The sequence below is a fragment of the Phyllopteryx taeniolatus genome, chromosome 8 (assembly GCF_024500385.1).
Source record: "Phyllopteryx taeniolatus isolate TA_2022b chromosome 8, UOR_Ptae_1.2, whole genome shotgun sequence".
Classification (NCBI taxonomy): Eukaryota; Metazoa; Chordata; class Actinopteri; order Syngnathiformes; family Syngnathidae; genus Phyllopteryx; species Phyllopteryx taeniolatus.
The window spans coordinates 7,360,237-7,377,370 of record NC_084509.1 but is presented as its reverse complement, the minus strand read 5'-3'; the positions used below and the strand labels follow the sequence as shown (position 1 = coordinate 7,377,370).

Sequence of the window (17,134 nt, the reverse complement as noted above, 5' to 3'; positions counted from 1 at the left end):
GCCACCTTGTTTGAGATCATGAGTCTATACAGTGAACACCTGCTATTAAAAGGGGATCGGGGCCGAGCCCTGTTGCGGATAGCAAAAATCTGTGAGTAATTTATGACCACACAAAAAGGTTTGTACATTATTTGCCTACAGATGTCACAAAATCAGAATCAGAATCATCTTTATTTGCCAAGTATGCGCAAGAAAACACACAAGGAATTTGTCTCCAGTAGTTGGAGCCGCTCTTGTACGACAACAGACAGTCAATTGACAGTGAACACTTTTGAGACATAAAGACGTTGACAAAGAATCTTTTGTCCATTAGACAAGGTTATGGCCTGACTAAATGAAGACCCTCTCCTCACTTCAACATGAGTTCCTGAGGCCTGAGCACAAAAACAGTGAATATGTGAGTTTTTCAACTAATAATGGATATAATAAAATTCCCCCCAAAAATCCACGAATAAGCTAATTTGAAAATTCTGAACTGCTAATATGCGACAGCTCGCTCTATTTCTTTTTAGAATAACAGCATGTGTCATGACTAATTCATTTCAAAGTGGTTTTATTATTATATCATGAATTTCATTTAATTTTAAAAGATTAAATCAACTTCTTCAAAATAGAATTTCCTCTTGAATAATTAAAATACAAAGAAAACAGTAAAAACAAAATATAAATTTCAAATATCAAAAATGACATAGTAAAACAATTGCAATTTAGTATAATATACCAATATAAAATAAAATAACGGTCTACTATAAATGAAAATTTAAATATGTATTTTTAAACTTAAAATAAAACAGATAAAAAAAGCAAAATGATTATAAAATTTAAAATTCCAAAATTGAACGTAAAATATATTTAAAAAATTAAAAACTAAAAAAATAACAAAATACATTTTAAATAAAAAAATAAACAACATAAAAAATTAAATAAACATGACAATTTAAAAATAGAAAAAATGAAATGTATTTCACCCGTAACCTTTATTAAATAATAAAAAAATAACATTTTCACTCACCTTCTGTAGACTTGTGGGGTTGAGTTGTGTTTTATCAATGATTTTTATTGCAACCTAAACAACAAACAAAAGGATCACAAGTTAATGACTACAACAAACAGGAGGTTCCATGAAAACAGCACCCACTTTTTCTGAGAGGACAAACAAGCTACAGTTATTTTGCTGCGAGAAACGACAGGAAGTAAATACCACAAACCACAAACCAACCACGATCAACTCTGACCTTGTCAAACCTACACGCTACACCACTCTTACGTGGTCATGCTTGTGTGCGGCGGGGCAACATTTATCTGACAGGATGTTTTTTCCTCCATAACTTCATTAACAAGTTAACTAACAGAAATGTAGGTCAGACTCGAAACACTCAAGTGCTTTACATCCATGTCGCATGGCTCAGATTAGAATCAAATGGGCTAAGTGTCACTTGACATGTACGTGGAAGTACAGTAGATAGAAAAGAAAGGAGATAGAGGCATTACTTCGGAATTGGGCACTTGGACTAGCAGTGTAATTCCAGCCTTAAGACTTCAGCTCTTCAAAAAACGTACCTCTCTACCCGTGAGGATGTGTCGCGCCAGTTTGACCTTGGCAAAATTGCCCTTGCCGATGGTCTTGAGCAGCCGGTAGTTTCCGATGTGCGGCTGCTCGTCTGAGCACAGTGCGATGGAGTTGCGGCATCGAGCGCCCAGTGAGCGGCTGGACCAGCCTGAGCCCTTGTCTGAGCGACTGGTGGACAGTGAGGTGTGCTGAGGAGACACAACAAACAGACGCTCGGCATCAGAAAAGACAAAGAGAGTCACTGCGTAGCAAACATCAGTCATCTAAAAAGTATTCACACTGCTTCACTTTTTCCACATTTTGTTGTTATATAGCCTTATTCCAAAATAGATCAAATTAATTTTCCTCTCTCAAAATTCCTTACCTAACACCCCAAAATGACAAAATGAAAACAAGTAAAAAACTTCTTAGTGCATCCGGATAGTATTCCCAAAGCTTCACTTTATCTACATTTTATTATGTTACAGCCTTATTCCGAAATGAATTCTACACACACCACCACATAACGACAATTTGAAAAACGTTTTTGAGAATTTAATAAAAATATATTTTAAAAAAACAAACAACAAAACACTCCCTATCCAAGATGACAGAGCTTGAGTGTTGCTGCAAATCAGAATGGATGAAACTACGCAAAGATAGGTGTGCCAAGCTTGCGATATCATATATTTTTTTAAAAACGAGGCTGTAATTGGCTGGCACAGTGGGCGACTGGTTAGCACATCTGCCTCACAGTTCTGGGGACCAGGGTTCAAATCCCGGCCCCGCCTCTGTGGAGTTTGCATGTTCTCCCCGTGCCTGGGTGGGTTTTCTCCGGGCACTCCGGTTTCCTCCCACATCCCCAAAACATGCGTGGTAGGTTGATTGGAGACTCTAAATTGCCCGTAGGTGTGATTGTGAGTGCGAATGGTTGTTTGTTTTGTGTGCCCTGCGATTGGCTGGCAACCGGCTGAGAGTGTACCCCGCCTCCCGCCCGAAGATGGCTGGGATGGGCTCCAGCGGCCCGCGACCCTGGTGAGGATAAGCGGTAAAGGAAGTGGATGGATGGATGGAGGCTGTAATTGCTACCAAAGGTGCACCAACAAAGTACTGCACGAAGGCAGTAAATACTTACGTGTACGTGAGTTCTTAGTTATTTCACTTGCAATAAATTTGCAATAATTTGGGATGGCTGAATAAGGCTTTATAGGACTCTAAGACGGACCAACATTTTAGTTAAGTTTGGTTAAGTTTGTTAAGTGATGTTTAGAAATGCTACTGCTTGTATTGCTGGGTTCTCTATAAAAGGGTTAGGGGTGGTTAAATAATTTGTGAAAGGGGATTACACAAAGATCACTTCCTGTTATACAATGAACAAAATAAACATTGAATGTATAGCTTACATCTTTTCTTTTTAGAAAAGCGCAATGTCAACAGTAAAATTTATTATTATTATTTTTTTTTTAGGAAATGAACAGAAAGTCAACAATCTTGACGTGACAACCATGACACTCCCGAGCCAGAGGATGAGCTGCACTGCATTTATGGTTAACCTCTGTACTGTACTGAAAAAAATGTGCATAAAAAATTTAAATAAACAAATGATAAATAAATTAAATATATTTTTTTCTAAAAACATGAATAAATAATACATTATTTTAAAAAAGAAAAATAAACTATACATCCCCATTGCAACAAACTTGCAAAACAAGTGTATTAAGGGTATTAAGACAAAAAAAAATGTAAAAATAATATTTACAAAAGAAATATATAGATTTCTTCATAAAATGTGAAAAAAATAAAAGAAAATTCAAAATCTAATGAAATTATACACCTCTATTATTGCACAAGAGCGGCAAAACAACCGTGTGGTATCTAGCTGGGGTATTAATATATTATTTATGAAGAGAAAAACGATATAGAAATCCTCCATCATAAACAATATAAGGTGTATTCCTCTTCACCTTAATTCCCTTGTCCCTTCCCCCAGTGATCCCCCACCCCCACATAAAGCAAATTTCCTCCCATCCCGCTTTTTTAACACCTGACCCGCCTTCTCTTTTGTCTCGTGGCACAATCTTCATTTTGGGTGACCTCACATCAATTTGAGCCTCTGTCGCCCTCCATCACATCGAACACCCAATCATCCCCACTCAAAACACCCAACACTTCATCTTGCATACTACAAGACAGATGAGTGAGGAATGGCAGAACTAGTATATAGTATTTTTACATTGCATGGTGGTGTGACGTTTTCACACATGTACAAACGTAGTAAGGGCTGGCGATTAATTAGTTTGATCTATTATTTAAAATGTATTTTCAGGAGGATTTTTTTTTTTTAAAGAATGTTTGCGTCCCTGCTGAGGTGCACAGACAGGAGCTAGTTTACAAAAGCACACATCGCTTTGCGTATGGCGAGAAAAGAGCCCGGTGGAAGGCTATCACGGAGTCAGTCGCGCTGAATATTGTCAAAAACTGGGTTTGAAATGGAGACTTGTATTCCGATTCTAAGCCAAAACAGAATGAAAATGCCCCATATAAACAGCTCAGTCGGAATAAAAAGGCCAAACCCGAATGGAATTTCATTTGGATTCACAGCAGTGGAATATTCCTTTTGCGAAACCGATCAGAAGTACATTTTAGTCATGTAAAATGTGAATGTGTAGGGCTGCTCTGTCTTGACTTAAATGTGCGGTGATGTTAACTTGTTTTAAATCAAGCTGGTGCTTTCATAAAAGTGTAAAAACAATTGCATCCACTGTACTAAATAAAATACCTCCATCTTAATAAATCACGTGATGTTTACATCCATCTGCATGTCACACGTCCGTAAAAAGGTTGTTCACATTAATGTAGTGGCCAATGTAAACTCTAGATCGGAATAGACCATGTCACATCCAAACACTTAACCAGAGATCTTCAATTGGAATGATTTCAATTGGAATGACAAAAACGTCTGCATGTAAACCCGGCTAATGACATGCTGCCCATTTATATGGTACAAAAGCTGTTATTTATTTGCGTTGGAAACTTTTGAACCGAGGTATGTACTTTCGCTGCGATTGGCTGGCAACCAGTTCAGGGTGTACCCCGCCTCCTGCCCGATGATAGCTGGGATAGGCTCCAGCACGCCCGCGACCCTAGTGAGGAGAAGCGGCTCAGAAAATGGATGGATGGATGGTATGTACTTTCGAGCCACAAATATTTTGCTAAGGTTGTGCTTCACTTATATACCAAAAAATAAATAAATAAATAAAAAAATTTAAAAAAGCACACGAGCGAGCTGGAGGTGGGTGCAGCCTTACTTTTTGATTGATGCAGTTAATTTTATGTTAGACTGTTGAACTTTTAAAATTCAAAAACGAAATTTATCAAGGACTGTGTTTATATGCTGTTTTGACAAAAGGGACATTTTACCCAAGAGCAAGCGCTTATGTTCACATTATATGTTAAAAAAATGAATAAATTAATAAAATAAAAGTTTGGATTATTCCTGTAGAGGTTCATGTAAGTTAATGTTGGGGGAAAAATCTTTTACAAAGTTTGTTTGGTATCAGGAGAAAAAGCAAATCTCAGAAGGGGAACAAAACAAGCAAAACCTGTTTGGAATAATCTCATTGTCATTTGCTTTGCTATAAGCGAAGGGAGGGGGGAAATAATTAATTAATTCATTAATTTTTCGTACCGCTTATACTCACTAGGGTCGCGGCCCCAGCTGCCTCCGGGCAAGAGGCGGGGTACAACCCGAACTGGACGCCAGCAAATCGCAGGGCACATATAAACAACCAACCATCCCCACTGACATTCAGATCTACAGGGAATTTAGAGTTTTCAATTCACCTACCATGCATGTTTTTGGGATGTGGGAGGAAACCGGAGTAGCCGAAGAAAACCCACGCAGTCACGGGGAGAACATGCAAACGCCACACAGGCGAAGCTGGATTTGAACCAGCAACCTGTGAGGCAGATGTGCTAACCAGTCGTCCACCGTGCCGCCAGGGGAAATAATTAAAATCGGAAATCTGATTTTTGTGATTTTTATTTTAAGCCAATATCACCAGCCCTATGTAAGGCTGTGTCGTTATATTGTTATATTTTGTTGTTATATCGGTTCAATATATTAATACCAACAGTGGTCAAGTTATTTTTAAACTTGTATGGACATGTATTTCATAATGTTTTTTGGGTTTCACAGATTAATATTAAGAGTGATTACGGCCATTAAGAATGCTAAATAATTTACGATTTGATTTAGGTACTTTTAACGCTGCCTTCCATGGATAACAACTGGCATACTGTAAGAAACAAGCGATGGTGGCAGAAGGAAATGCCCTGCTGTCACACAGGGTGTGTGTTTGTGTGTGTGTTTGTGTGTTGTAACAGGAAGTGCGTGGACTACAGGAAGTGTGACATCGAGGCCCATGATGAAAATAGATGCGGGTGAGTCACCGCTACACACAAGGTGTTATTTAACACGTCACATCAATTTTGTTAATAAATTTGATTGTCACGGTTCTGTATTGCGTTGACAACAACACACGTCAACTGTTGCCAGGCCATTCATTCAGCGCCAAATCCAAAAGATTTTAATGTTGAGCAACTCCATATTTTCTTCATTTTTTACTTCCAGTGGGCATCCCAACACTTATGTCACATCACTAACCCCACTGATGTCTCTGCAGCAATGGAAAGAACCACAGGAAGTTGCTTTGCATCACTTCCAATATGAGTGACGACAGCAGTGACAAAGAAATTAGAGCACTGGTGTCAAACTAAAAGTTCAGGGGCCAGATTTGACCCCCCAAACACACACACACATTTTAGGAGGCCCACTAAAACAAATCATGTGCGTCGACTTCTTGATTCATGCTAAATATGTACCATAATAGCGCTTTTCTTCAATTTTAATAACATTAAAATATTGCATTTTTTTGTAACCAAACCCTTTTTTAAAATACATTTATAAACGTTGCCCATCAATTTATTGTATACAGTGTTCCCAGCTATATTGTGCTTCATCCTTCACACCCCCGCGAAAACAGATTTTTGTGTGTGATGCATCTGTCTGTGGCAGAAATCCCCGCTATATCATGTAAACCTGTGGTTTATAGTGATCATTTGTACGGGGTTTTACAACATACTTACTTACTGTAATGCCCTTGCATGTGGGAAAGGAATGCCACAGTCGTCCAACTTTTCAGCCTTTTATTGAACGCCGGGAGAACGGTACCATACAACACATTTGATACTCAAAATTTTTTTCCTGTTCAAATATTTTTACAATGTGTTTAAAAAGTTTGTTTTAATAAGCTTGGGTGGGTGGGGTAAACTAGAAAAAAAAGTTGGTAATCTGGTCTCTCTACAGATTGTGGATCTGGAACCTATCCCTCACAATGAAAGGGGTTAACTGTATATGTACTCATATAAAGGGGCAATTATACATTTATATGGTTTCATAGTCTTAGCGGCCCTCTATGGGAAACTGTAACTACAGTGTGGCCCACAAGAAGAATGAGTTCAACACCGCTGAATTAGAACAAGTACTTCTTGGCAATACAGCCTTTTCTTTTTTTTTTTTTTAAACAAAAATCTGACTAATTTTAATCTATTTTTTCCCCCTTCACTTAAATAAAAAGCAAATGATCATGGCTTTATTCATAATAAGATTAGCCATTTCTTTTCTTCTGTGATTTTCTTTATTTCTCCTGATACCAAACAGGTTTTAAAACTGTTTATTCCAGCAGTTTTTTCTCATATATCCGGCTATCCATTTTCTGTACCCCTTATCCTCACCAGGGTCGCGCGAGGGCATGCTGGAACCCACCCCAGCGATCTTCGGGCGAGAGGCGGGCACACTCTGAACTGGTCACCAGCCAATTGCAGGCCACATATAAACAACCATTTGTAGTCACATTCACACCTGCGGGGCAATTTAGAGTCTTCAATCAACCTACCATGCTTGTTTTTGGGATGTGGCAGGAAACCGGAGTACCCGGAGAAAACCCATGCAGGCATGGGGAGAACATGCAAATTCCATGCAGACGGGGCCAGGATTTGAACGTCGGTCCTCAGAACTGTGAGGCAGATGTGCTAACCAGTCGTCCACCGTGCCACCTTTCCTCATATATCTTCCACAAAAATAATTAAACTTTGTTCACGTGTAGATTTGTTTAGGGGAGGCAAGCTGAAAGTGCAACCAAATACTTGTGGCTTGGAAGCATATACAGTACCAGGGGTCAAATGTTTCCAAAATTTGTATAAATCAATGCTTTTTCAATGTATGAAGGGACACCATGTCTATGGCAATGTTCAGTGAGACTGGCTGCTATTGCCATATACCAGGCTTCTTTCTTGTCATACACAAAACTATTTCTTATTGGGAATTCAAGTTGTAAGTCGCTTTTTTGCAAAATAGGCGCCAGAAGGGTCAGAAAAGTCACAAGATATTGTGACCTAAAAATGGCTTAGTTCTCAGCTCTTACTGACTGAGCGTTTGTAAACTAGCTACACTCTGTTCACATAGCCATGTTGTTAGCGCAAGCAGGGCAAGTCAGCATGGATGTGCTGGATGTGAGATGAAAAGGTGATACCTTTCGAGCATAGGAAGAGACGGCACTGTTCAAAATTAATTCAACTTTTCCTAACCGACATCATTGCGCGACAGCAGGCTGACGCAAGTCTCTTTTGTGTGAAACTCTTGAGCGTCTTCTCGTACAACTGGAAAACTTCGTTGGTGGCCTGTTGCCTTAACTATTACTGCCATCAAGGGTTATGGGTAAAAAAAAAAATTCTCTTTTCTTAAAGAGAGATATTTCCGCCCAGTACTTCAGGGTCATCTTGCTCGGATAGGAAAGCAAAGTTCCTAAGCAAAAACTAGAACTGAAGAGGCCCTACAACTTCAGTCAGTGCTCTTTGTCATCAAAAAGGTAAAAAAATACAAACAGTAACATTAACTTAACAAAAGCAACACTAACCAACAGGCGACGAGCTCAAGAAACCAACATTAGTCTCTTTAATAATAATAAAAATACATTCCACTTATATACTCCATCATTTAAAATGTTATTTTTATAATTGATATAATTAGAATGAACCCATTAGTTATTAAAATGACTACAACATTTTTTAATGGTTGAAACGTTTACATTTTTACATTTAGAATACAATACAATTAAAACGAGTTAAGCAAATAAAATATGAATAAACACATTTCAGTTAACTAATTTTAGGGGTAAATAAAAGGCCAAATTAATGAAAACTATTACAGGATCTTGACAGACAGTGCTGGATGGTCTGGATGAAAGAATAGACCATATATAGTTTTTCCTTCCCTTTCCACTATACTTTAAAGTCCTTTTTAAACGCCACCAACATTCCAACAGAAAGTGAACATACCACAAACATTTTCGTCTACTGTGCGTGTGTACAAGACGACCAAGTCAACAATAAACATTATCAGCAAAGGTCGGCGTCAGACCAGTTTTACACTGTACGTACAGTATGAGGAGCAGATGTGTTCTCACTGCATTTTTCAGTAGCACACACGTCACTTAATGCAGACATGATCCCCGGAGGCTTTGACATTCTCATTTGGAATAACTTTCTGGTGTATACAGGTGAAAACACACTTGATGTTTTAAACTTGACAGCACCGCTCAAACCCGGCTTACATGTATACACACACGGGTCCGTCAATTGGCATTACAGTCGTTTAACATGATAGAATGTGCGCTAATATGTCACTTCCCTTAACCTGTAACATAACAACGACAATGCAGTTAGTGGATACTTTGGAAACATGTTCTCACAAAAAATAACAATGCTTAACACTTACTGCCCAGGCAAGTTTTGAGTCCCATAAAATTCCGTCTAATGAATGGGCCAGCATCTACTGTATGTATACACGGACAAAATTGTTGGCACTCCCCTGTTACTGAACTAAAAACCCACAATAGTCACTGAAATAACTTGAAACTGACACAAGTAGTAATGAATAAAAATTCACTGAAAAATACCCATTGAAAATCAATGATTTTGCAATGTGGTTCAAGAAAATCATTGGAAAAAAAAAAAAAAAAAAAGACGAATGAAACAGGCCTGAACAAAAATGATGGTAGCCCTAGATAAGAGTGAAAATAATTTAGCCATAGAGTCATGTTAAACTAAGGTGTGTAGTCTAATTAGCATCACAAGTGTATTCAAATTTGTAATCAGTCAGTCTACCTATTTAAAGGGTGAAAAGTACTGTTAAAGGGTGAAAAGTACTGTAAGTCACCGTGTTGTGTTGTTTGGTTCACGCTGTGTACAACACTGAACATTAACCACAGAAAGCAAAAGTAGAGAATTGTCTCAGGAGATTAGAAAGAAAATTATAGACAAGCATGTCAAAGGTAAAGGCTATAAGGCATCTCCAAGCAGCTTGATGTTCCTGTGACGACAGTTGCACATATTATTCAGATGTTTAAAGGTCCATGGGGCTGTAGCTAACCTCCCTGAACTTGGCCAAAAAAGGAAAATGGATGACAAATTGAAGAGACAGTACGAATGGTAACCAAGGAGCCCTGAACAACTTCCAAATAAGTTAAGGAGGACTCCAAGGTCATGGGACATCAGTTTTAGGTCATACCGTCCATCGACGCTTGAGACAAAGTGGACTTCATAAGAGACGACCAAGAGGGACAGAACTGTTGAAAGCAAATCGTAAAAACGAGACTGGAATTTACCACAGTGCATATTGACAAAACACAGAGCTTCTTGGAGAATGTAATTTGAAAAGAGAAGACAAAACTGGCGCTTTTTGGCCAAGCGCATTAACTCTATGTTCACATATGCAAAAATTCACCATACCAAGAAAAGAACAGTGTCCGGACTGTGAAACATGGAGGAGGCTCGGTTATCTTCCAGGGCTGATTTCCTACATCTGGCACAGAGTGTCAGAACCAGCTTGAATCTGTGCATGGTTAGCTAGGTATTGGTTCTTTATTTCTGCTCGGGACACACTTCTAGTATTTTTTTGTGGGTTCTCATGGTGTAAACACACAGCAAGTTCCATCAGAGTGATGTCAATGAGCATTTTATGAACAGAACAAAATTTGAAAAATGTTGCAGATGCCTGGAGGAGGGTATAGACATGTATTGTAACAAAGGGTCACAATTACAAAGAAATACACTTCGAAAGAAAGAGGTTAATCATTTGATTCCTCTCATTTGCTGGAAATTTACCAGCGCTCGTAAATGCTCATAGCTGCATTGTATAGCAACTTCGAGGTGGCCATCTTGGTAGGAGACGCTAAGAGCAAACAGATGGCACCTCAATCACCTCTGAGAGCATGAGCTTTAAGCTGGAAACGTCGCAGTGACTGGCCCACTTCTCTGACCTTACCACGCAGTCCAGTTGAAAAACAAAACACATAAAAATAGGGGTCGTCTCTTATCAAAGTTTATTGGCGTCATATACGACGGACTGGGCCTCAGGAGAGCACATGATGGAGGGCCTGAGATGTGGTGCTAGCGCTAGCTAACAAGTTGTAACAGCTAGCCTGTGACTCCAACCATTCTCAACATTACTTATCCTGTTCAGGGTCGTTGGAGCCCATCACAGCCGACTTCAGGGTTAAGGCAGATGACACCCTGAACTGGTCGCCAGCCAGTCGCAGGGCACACATAGACACGGACAACCATTCGCACTCACGTTCTCACCATCACTGAGCGGGAACTGACCCCATAACACATATTGTTATGTGAAACTGGCTTCAGGGGCTCAATTTTCACATTTCAGAAGATGTTGGAACAAAAGTAATCCAACCCTAAAATGGCTGCTTTGAACGAAATTGGCAGACTTCCTCTTGTCTTTTCAGGCATAGCTTCTTAAGACTTTTTGTGGGGCTACTCTTGATAGAAATGAGTAGTACAAGTTATGTTGCCAAGTGAAACTGACTTCAGGGGCTAAATTTTTATTTTTATTTTTTTTTAGCCCTCAACTTGTGAAGTTGACTTAAGCCCACCACACATCGAGTGATGCGGCCAAATGTGACTCAACTCCTGTGCACCGTTCACAAATACTGGTACTTTTGCTGCGATTAAAAATTTGAATCAGTGAACGCCTTTGCAACATTCCAGATGTATGTCTCACGCTTTGTGTCACATGATCTTCCACAACACAAATGTTTCAGGTAACTAAGAGAGTCACTGATGGCGTAGTGGTACATTTGCCTGACTTTGGTGCAGGCAGCGTGGGTTCAGTTCCCACTCAGTGATGGTGTGAATGATTGTCCGTGTCTATATGTCCCCCGCGACTGACTGAAGACCAGTTCAGGGTGTAGTCCGCCTTTCACCTGAAGTCAGCTGGGATAGGCTCCAGCACCCTGAAACCCTGAACAGGATAAGCGGTATTGAGAATGGATGAGATTCAGCCAACCGCTGCCAAGCTGAAACAATACAGCATATACACTGTATTGTGTTTTACAATAATGGTCAACTGTATCTATTAAATGTATATGTACCTCTGGCTAAAAAGCAAAGTGTGTAGAGTCTCTGTTGCTAAAATAGACAAGGCTGTTTTTTTAAACTGAACTGTTGAGAGTTGAGTTCACCCAATGAATGGGCCTATCATCGCCAAAGGCCTCTGAAATAGCCACAATCTCTCCTTTATTCTTGTCCATTTTTTCATTGTATTAATATGATATAGCTACAGTGGCCAACAATCTGCTTATTCTTTGAAAATTGTGCATTTTGTTTGTGGTGCAATAAAATAATACAGTATATGTGGCACCTTTAAAGCAATTTCCTGGTAAGAGTTGTTAGATTCCCGTTTTATAGCAAGTCGTCGTCAAACTTCACCGTCATGCTCCATCCACACGAAATGATGAAAACTCAAATTCTTTGCAATTTGACATCAGCCATGTTGCTAGTATACGCATTTCAAATTTAGTGGCAATCAGCCAACATCTTTAGATGCTTTGATGGACACGTGGAAATGGTCAAAACAACGTAAAATGGCCACTTCTAACCAAAATGGTAGATTTCCTTAAGTGTTTCTGGGCATCACTTTCTTGTGGATCTACTCATGATGGACATAATAAGCAAATGTCATGTTGCTAAAATCTACAGAGGGCGTGACTGAGCCAATTTCCGAGCGCTTTGGAGAATGGTAAAGGCCTCAAAATGTCTATTTACAATAGATGATGAAATCAAACCGGCATTGGCACACAAAGTGACTTCAGAGGGAAAAAAACAACAAAGCCGTGCATGTGCACACATGCCGTAAGTCAACCTCACTTTGGGACTTCCTTTACACATTCTGATCAAATGTCATGACATGCCTCAAGCAAAATATTTCAGTCCTGCACCAGTTCTACTATAGAACTAACACTGTCCTCACGGCATGTCACACACTATTGTAGCTTTTACTAGGAAACCATAAAACATTGCCTGTACAGTTGATAAAGGTTTCATGGCCACACTTTAACCAATTTCCATTAATTAAGCAGAATTAGATGAACTTGTGATTGGTCATGAAAATGTACAAGGATGAGAAAATGGCTACAAAGTAAAGAAGGTGAGGACCCTCCCCCTTAAGCTCCACTGCTGCTGTTGCCATGATAAAGTTGCTAACTAGCGTGGCTTGGGCCCAGTACACAAGAACCTTTTTTTTTTTTAAACCCATTTTTAGAAAAGCCATCTTTCAAGAAGGACAAATTGAATCAGGGAATATCCCTGGCCACACTTTTAAAATCCATCCATCCATTTTCTGAGCCGCTTCTCCTCACTAGTGTCGCGGGCGTGCTGGAGCCTATCCCAGCTGTCACCCTGAACTGGTTGCCAGCCAATCGCAGGGCACATACAAACAAACAACCATTTGCACTCACAGTCACATCTACGGGCAATTTAGAGTCTCCAATTAATGCATGTTTTTGGGATGTGGGAGGAAACCGGAGTGCCCGGAGAAAACCCACGCAGGCACGGGGAGAACATGCAAACTCCACACAGGTGGGGCCGGGGATCGAACCTCACACCTCAGAACTGTGAGGCTGACGTTGTAACCAGTCGGTCACGGTGCCGCCCACTATTGTTTATCCTTCAGCATTATTTTAGTGAAACCTTGATATCATAGTGCGCTAGGAATGAAAAAGTTTAGTCTTTACCAATAAATTGTGAAACTTTCAGACCGTTAGTACTGCTGTTTCAAATTTAGATTATTGTCACATATTAGCATGTTTAGTGTGCCTGAGAGCAGTCTTGGTTTATCAGCTTTGCGCATCCGATGCACACCACAATGGCAAACAACATTAAGAAAAATGAAGACATAAATGTGTTTTACAGGCCTCCGATGCTACAAAACACAATGGTTTCTTAGATGACAAAGATTTGTTGTTCACCTAGAAAGAGGACTAGGGCAGAAGTGTGGCCAGAATTCACTTTCGCATTTCATTCATTCATTCCGAACCGCTTATCCTCATCAGATGGGAAATTAAATGTAAAGGGGAAAAAAGTAAAGGTGAAGTGGCAAGATCTGAAGGGGGAAAAAAAGTAAAGGTGAAGTGGCAAGAGCTGAACTAATTTGAGTGATTTTAACCTTTAAGTAAATTGCACGGGGTCTTTCATGCACAAACCTTTGGTTTGCCACAAATTTCTAATGTGAAAAGAGAGCATAGGATTGCTCATCGTATATTCAAGTGTGTGAACCTACGGTTTCCCCCGTTGTTACCGTGATAATATTGTACTGATAATCGTTCTCTCCCATCATTGCGCAAGGCAATGGTAAAAATAGAAGACGAACTGTATAAGTCAGACTCGTATGTTTACAGACCTACGGTGCTGTATTTCGCTTTTGCATTCTTGCAGATGTGAAATTAATTCAAGACAATATCTGTACACAGACAACGTCAGAAAAAAAGAATCAGTTCGAAGCAACCCCTTAAAATCTGTTATTGGTCTTGCATGCATGAAAAAAAGCCATACCGGTTGTTGATTGTTGTCTTTATTTATACTTTTCTTGCGTGTATTTGCTTTTATATCCCACGTTTCCCAACAATATCATAATACTGATAGCGGTAATCATTTTGGTCGTTTAGTTTCATCCCTACGTGCTTCAGAAAACAATGATCTAAAAGAGCGACGAGGGACTGAGTGGGTTGGTTCAGGGTGGTCTTGCATAGACTAGATTCGATATTGATCGGCTTTTGGGCGTGCCATAGATCAAAATGGACGATAGCATCACTTTCTCAACGTCCCATCTTCTCCGCGCCGCGGAGTGTGTGCGTGTATGTTTGTGTGTGTGTGTGTGTGTGTGTGTTTACATGCACTTACATGATCCGGGTTCCGCTCGTTTCCGGGCAGTGCGGCGCGTAATAAAGACATGCTCGTCCCTGAGTGCGATTCCGGTCAGGAGAAGAAGGGAAATGAGCAGACTGTGGTGTTTAACGTACACACGTGACCAGACAAGACACCCTCTGGCTGCCAACAACAACAACAGACGCAGCGTATTTGAGGGAACTGGGTGGACTCTCATACAATCTTCATGGTGAGGGTCCGTGAAGGCACCACGGCAAAGAGTCCAGTGAACTCCACGCAGCTCCACCAACTCGGCCTCATCGAAAAAGGAAGAAATACACAAGAGGCCCGACTTTCGACCCACCTTTAATGGGGGTTCACTGTCTCCCGGCCCTTCGGCTCTATCGCCGCATTCCGGTGGACAGACGGCGTCGCTAACAGGATGATCCCGAAGGTTAAGCAGCAAATGTCCTCAGTAACACGGAGCATTAAAGGGGCCAACCGCAGCGGGCTAGGAAGCTAGCTGGCTCACGGGCTAGCCGCTTTTGTCCCAGACTTTTTTTTTTAAAAAAACAAACAAAAATAACACGTCGAATTAGATTTGGAACTGTCACGAAAACACGTCCACACTTCCAGTGATGTACCGGGGGCCTTGTCAGGAAGAAAGCCTCTAGAAGCTCCGCTTCTGGATGCGGCCAATGGAAAGTAGCCGGTGTCTGGCGGTAGTGCGGCGACAAAACAGAAAAGCTAATAACTCCACAGCGGCGTCTCCTGGACTCAGGAGTCGTCCGGTACCGGACCTTTATGGTAAACCACTAAAATGAGGCCAGTGGACGTCCAGTCTGATGACGGTGAAAGGAGAAAACAGGATGACTCTCCTTCTCTTCCTCCTCCCTACAATGGCCGCGATGCGTTCCCGTACGCCTCGTATTCTGCGACTCTCCGACTGTCGTCGAACGATGGCGATGCGTTCATTGACACCCCGTAACCGAAAGTGTTCTGTCCGCGCTTGCTCGAGGGTACCTGGACAGTTGCCAGCTAGCAGACCCGCATCTCTCCAATAAATATCTGCAATTGTTACATTTTTAGTCATCCGTAGTGAGAGTTGGACCCGTGTCCTCTTACAGACTTGAGCTACTGCTGTCTGAACATGAAAGAACAGTAGGAAAGATGAACGAACGCTGTGAAAGCGGAAGGGAGGTTAGATGAAGGGTGGTATGAAACCAAAGACATAAAGAAGGAAGGGAGGAAGGTTGGATGAAGGCTAGTATGAAAAAGGCAGGGGAGGAAGGAATGGATGTATGAAATAAAATAAGGATGGAAGGCAGGGTAGCTGAAGGATGGCATGAAAGGAAGTAAAGGGGATTTGAAAGAGGAGGAGGAAACAAGGATGGGAGTGCGACAAGGATGGAAAGAAGGAAGTCACTGCCACTTTTATGGTCCCCGCCGGTCCAACACACACAAACCCACACCTGGATTGAAACACCAACTGACCTCGAAACCCTAATTTGAAACCTTAACCGTTAACACTAACCCTTCTTGAAACCATGACCCATAACCTTTGCTTCAAATCCTACTTTGAATTTATGAGGTCAATCTTTAATACATGTCATTGCAATGAACAAGTACTTTGTAGTACTTAACCCCCCCCCCCCCCCCCCCGATTTACTGCGCCGCCTTTTTTCTTTTATGACCAATATACATGTGGTCCTTTGTTTTGAGTACATTTTGAACGGTGCGTGCGTAAACAGTTTTTCATTTGTTTTATATGTATGACCAATGAGTGTTTTTCCTACAAATATTGACTGTAGTTACTTCACTACGTTGGCGTGCCTACTTAGTTATTTATCACTATTTTCAGTTACCACGCGTTGTGTGCAGCCTGGAAATGAACTCAAAATACTTCAGTCATTGAACACATCCATCCATTTCAATGGACATGTATGAACAGTCTTGATAAATACTGTTCAAAGATACTGATCAGATTTTTACAATGTCGTCTCTTACCTGGACTGATCTGGACCTTATGGACCGAACCCAAGGCCTCATCCTTCCCACGTCACCTTTTGGTTATGACTCCATGAATTAAAAAGTAAATAGTAAAATAAACAAGACTTTCATCCGTCAGAGAAGCTTACAAAGTGGAAAGCAGAGAGCTCGCTGCCGACTGTGGGGATCGATGCTGGAAAGAACATCCATATTTCCATAGAGCAGAAGTGTCCGGTCAGCTGTGGACAAAGCAATTAGAGGGCAAAAAAAAATAAAATAAATAAATAGTGGATGTGGAATCATCAATACATTAAGCAGGAT

At 40.6% G+C, this 17,134-nt stretch overlaps 1 protein-coding gene across 9 annotated transcripts in view; it reads right to left on the bottom strand.

Annotated features, from left to right (window-relative positions):
* mark4b (MAP/microtubule affinity-regulating kinase 4b) overlaps positions 1-17,041 on the bottom strand; it is a 56,200-nt gene extending 39,159 nt beyond the window's left edge. For 2 of the 9 annotated variants that reach the window (XM_061781350.1, XM_061781351.1), the window contains exons 1-3: positions 14,861-15,957; positions 1,561-1,758; positions 1,013-1,066 (exon numbers count right to left, since the gene is read on the bottom strand). In XM_061781350.1, the coding sequence (XP_061637334.1) occupies positions 1,013-1,066; positions 1,561-1,758; positions 14,861-14,911 (303 nt within the window). In that variant the 5' untranslated portion in view covers positions 14,912-15,957. Of the gene's footprint in view, positions 1-1,012; positions 1,067-1,560; positions 1,759-14,860; positions 15,958-16,831 lie in introns of those variants that run through there. The other 7 variants (XM_061781345.1, XM_061781349.1, XM_061781346.1 and 4 more) reach the window with 6 other exon arrangements.
* Positions 17,042-17,134: the final 93 nt, after the last annotated feature.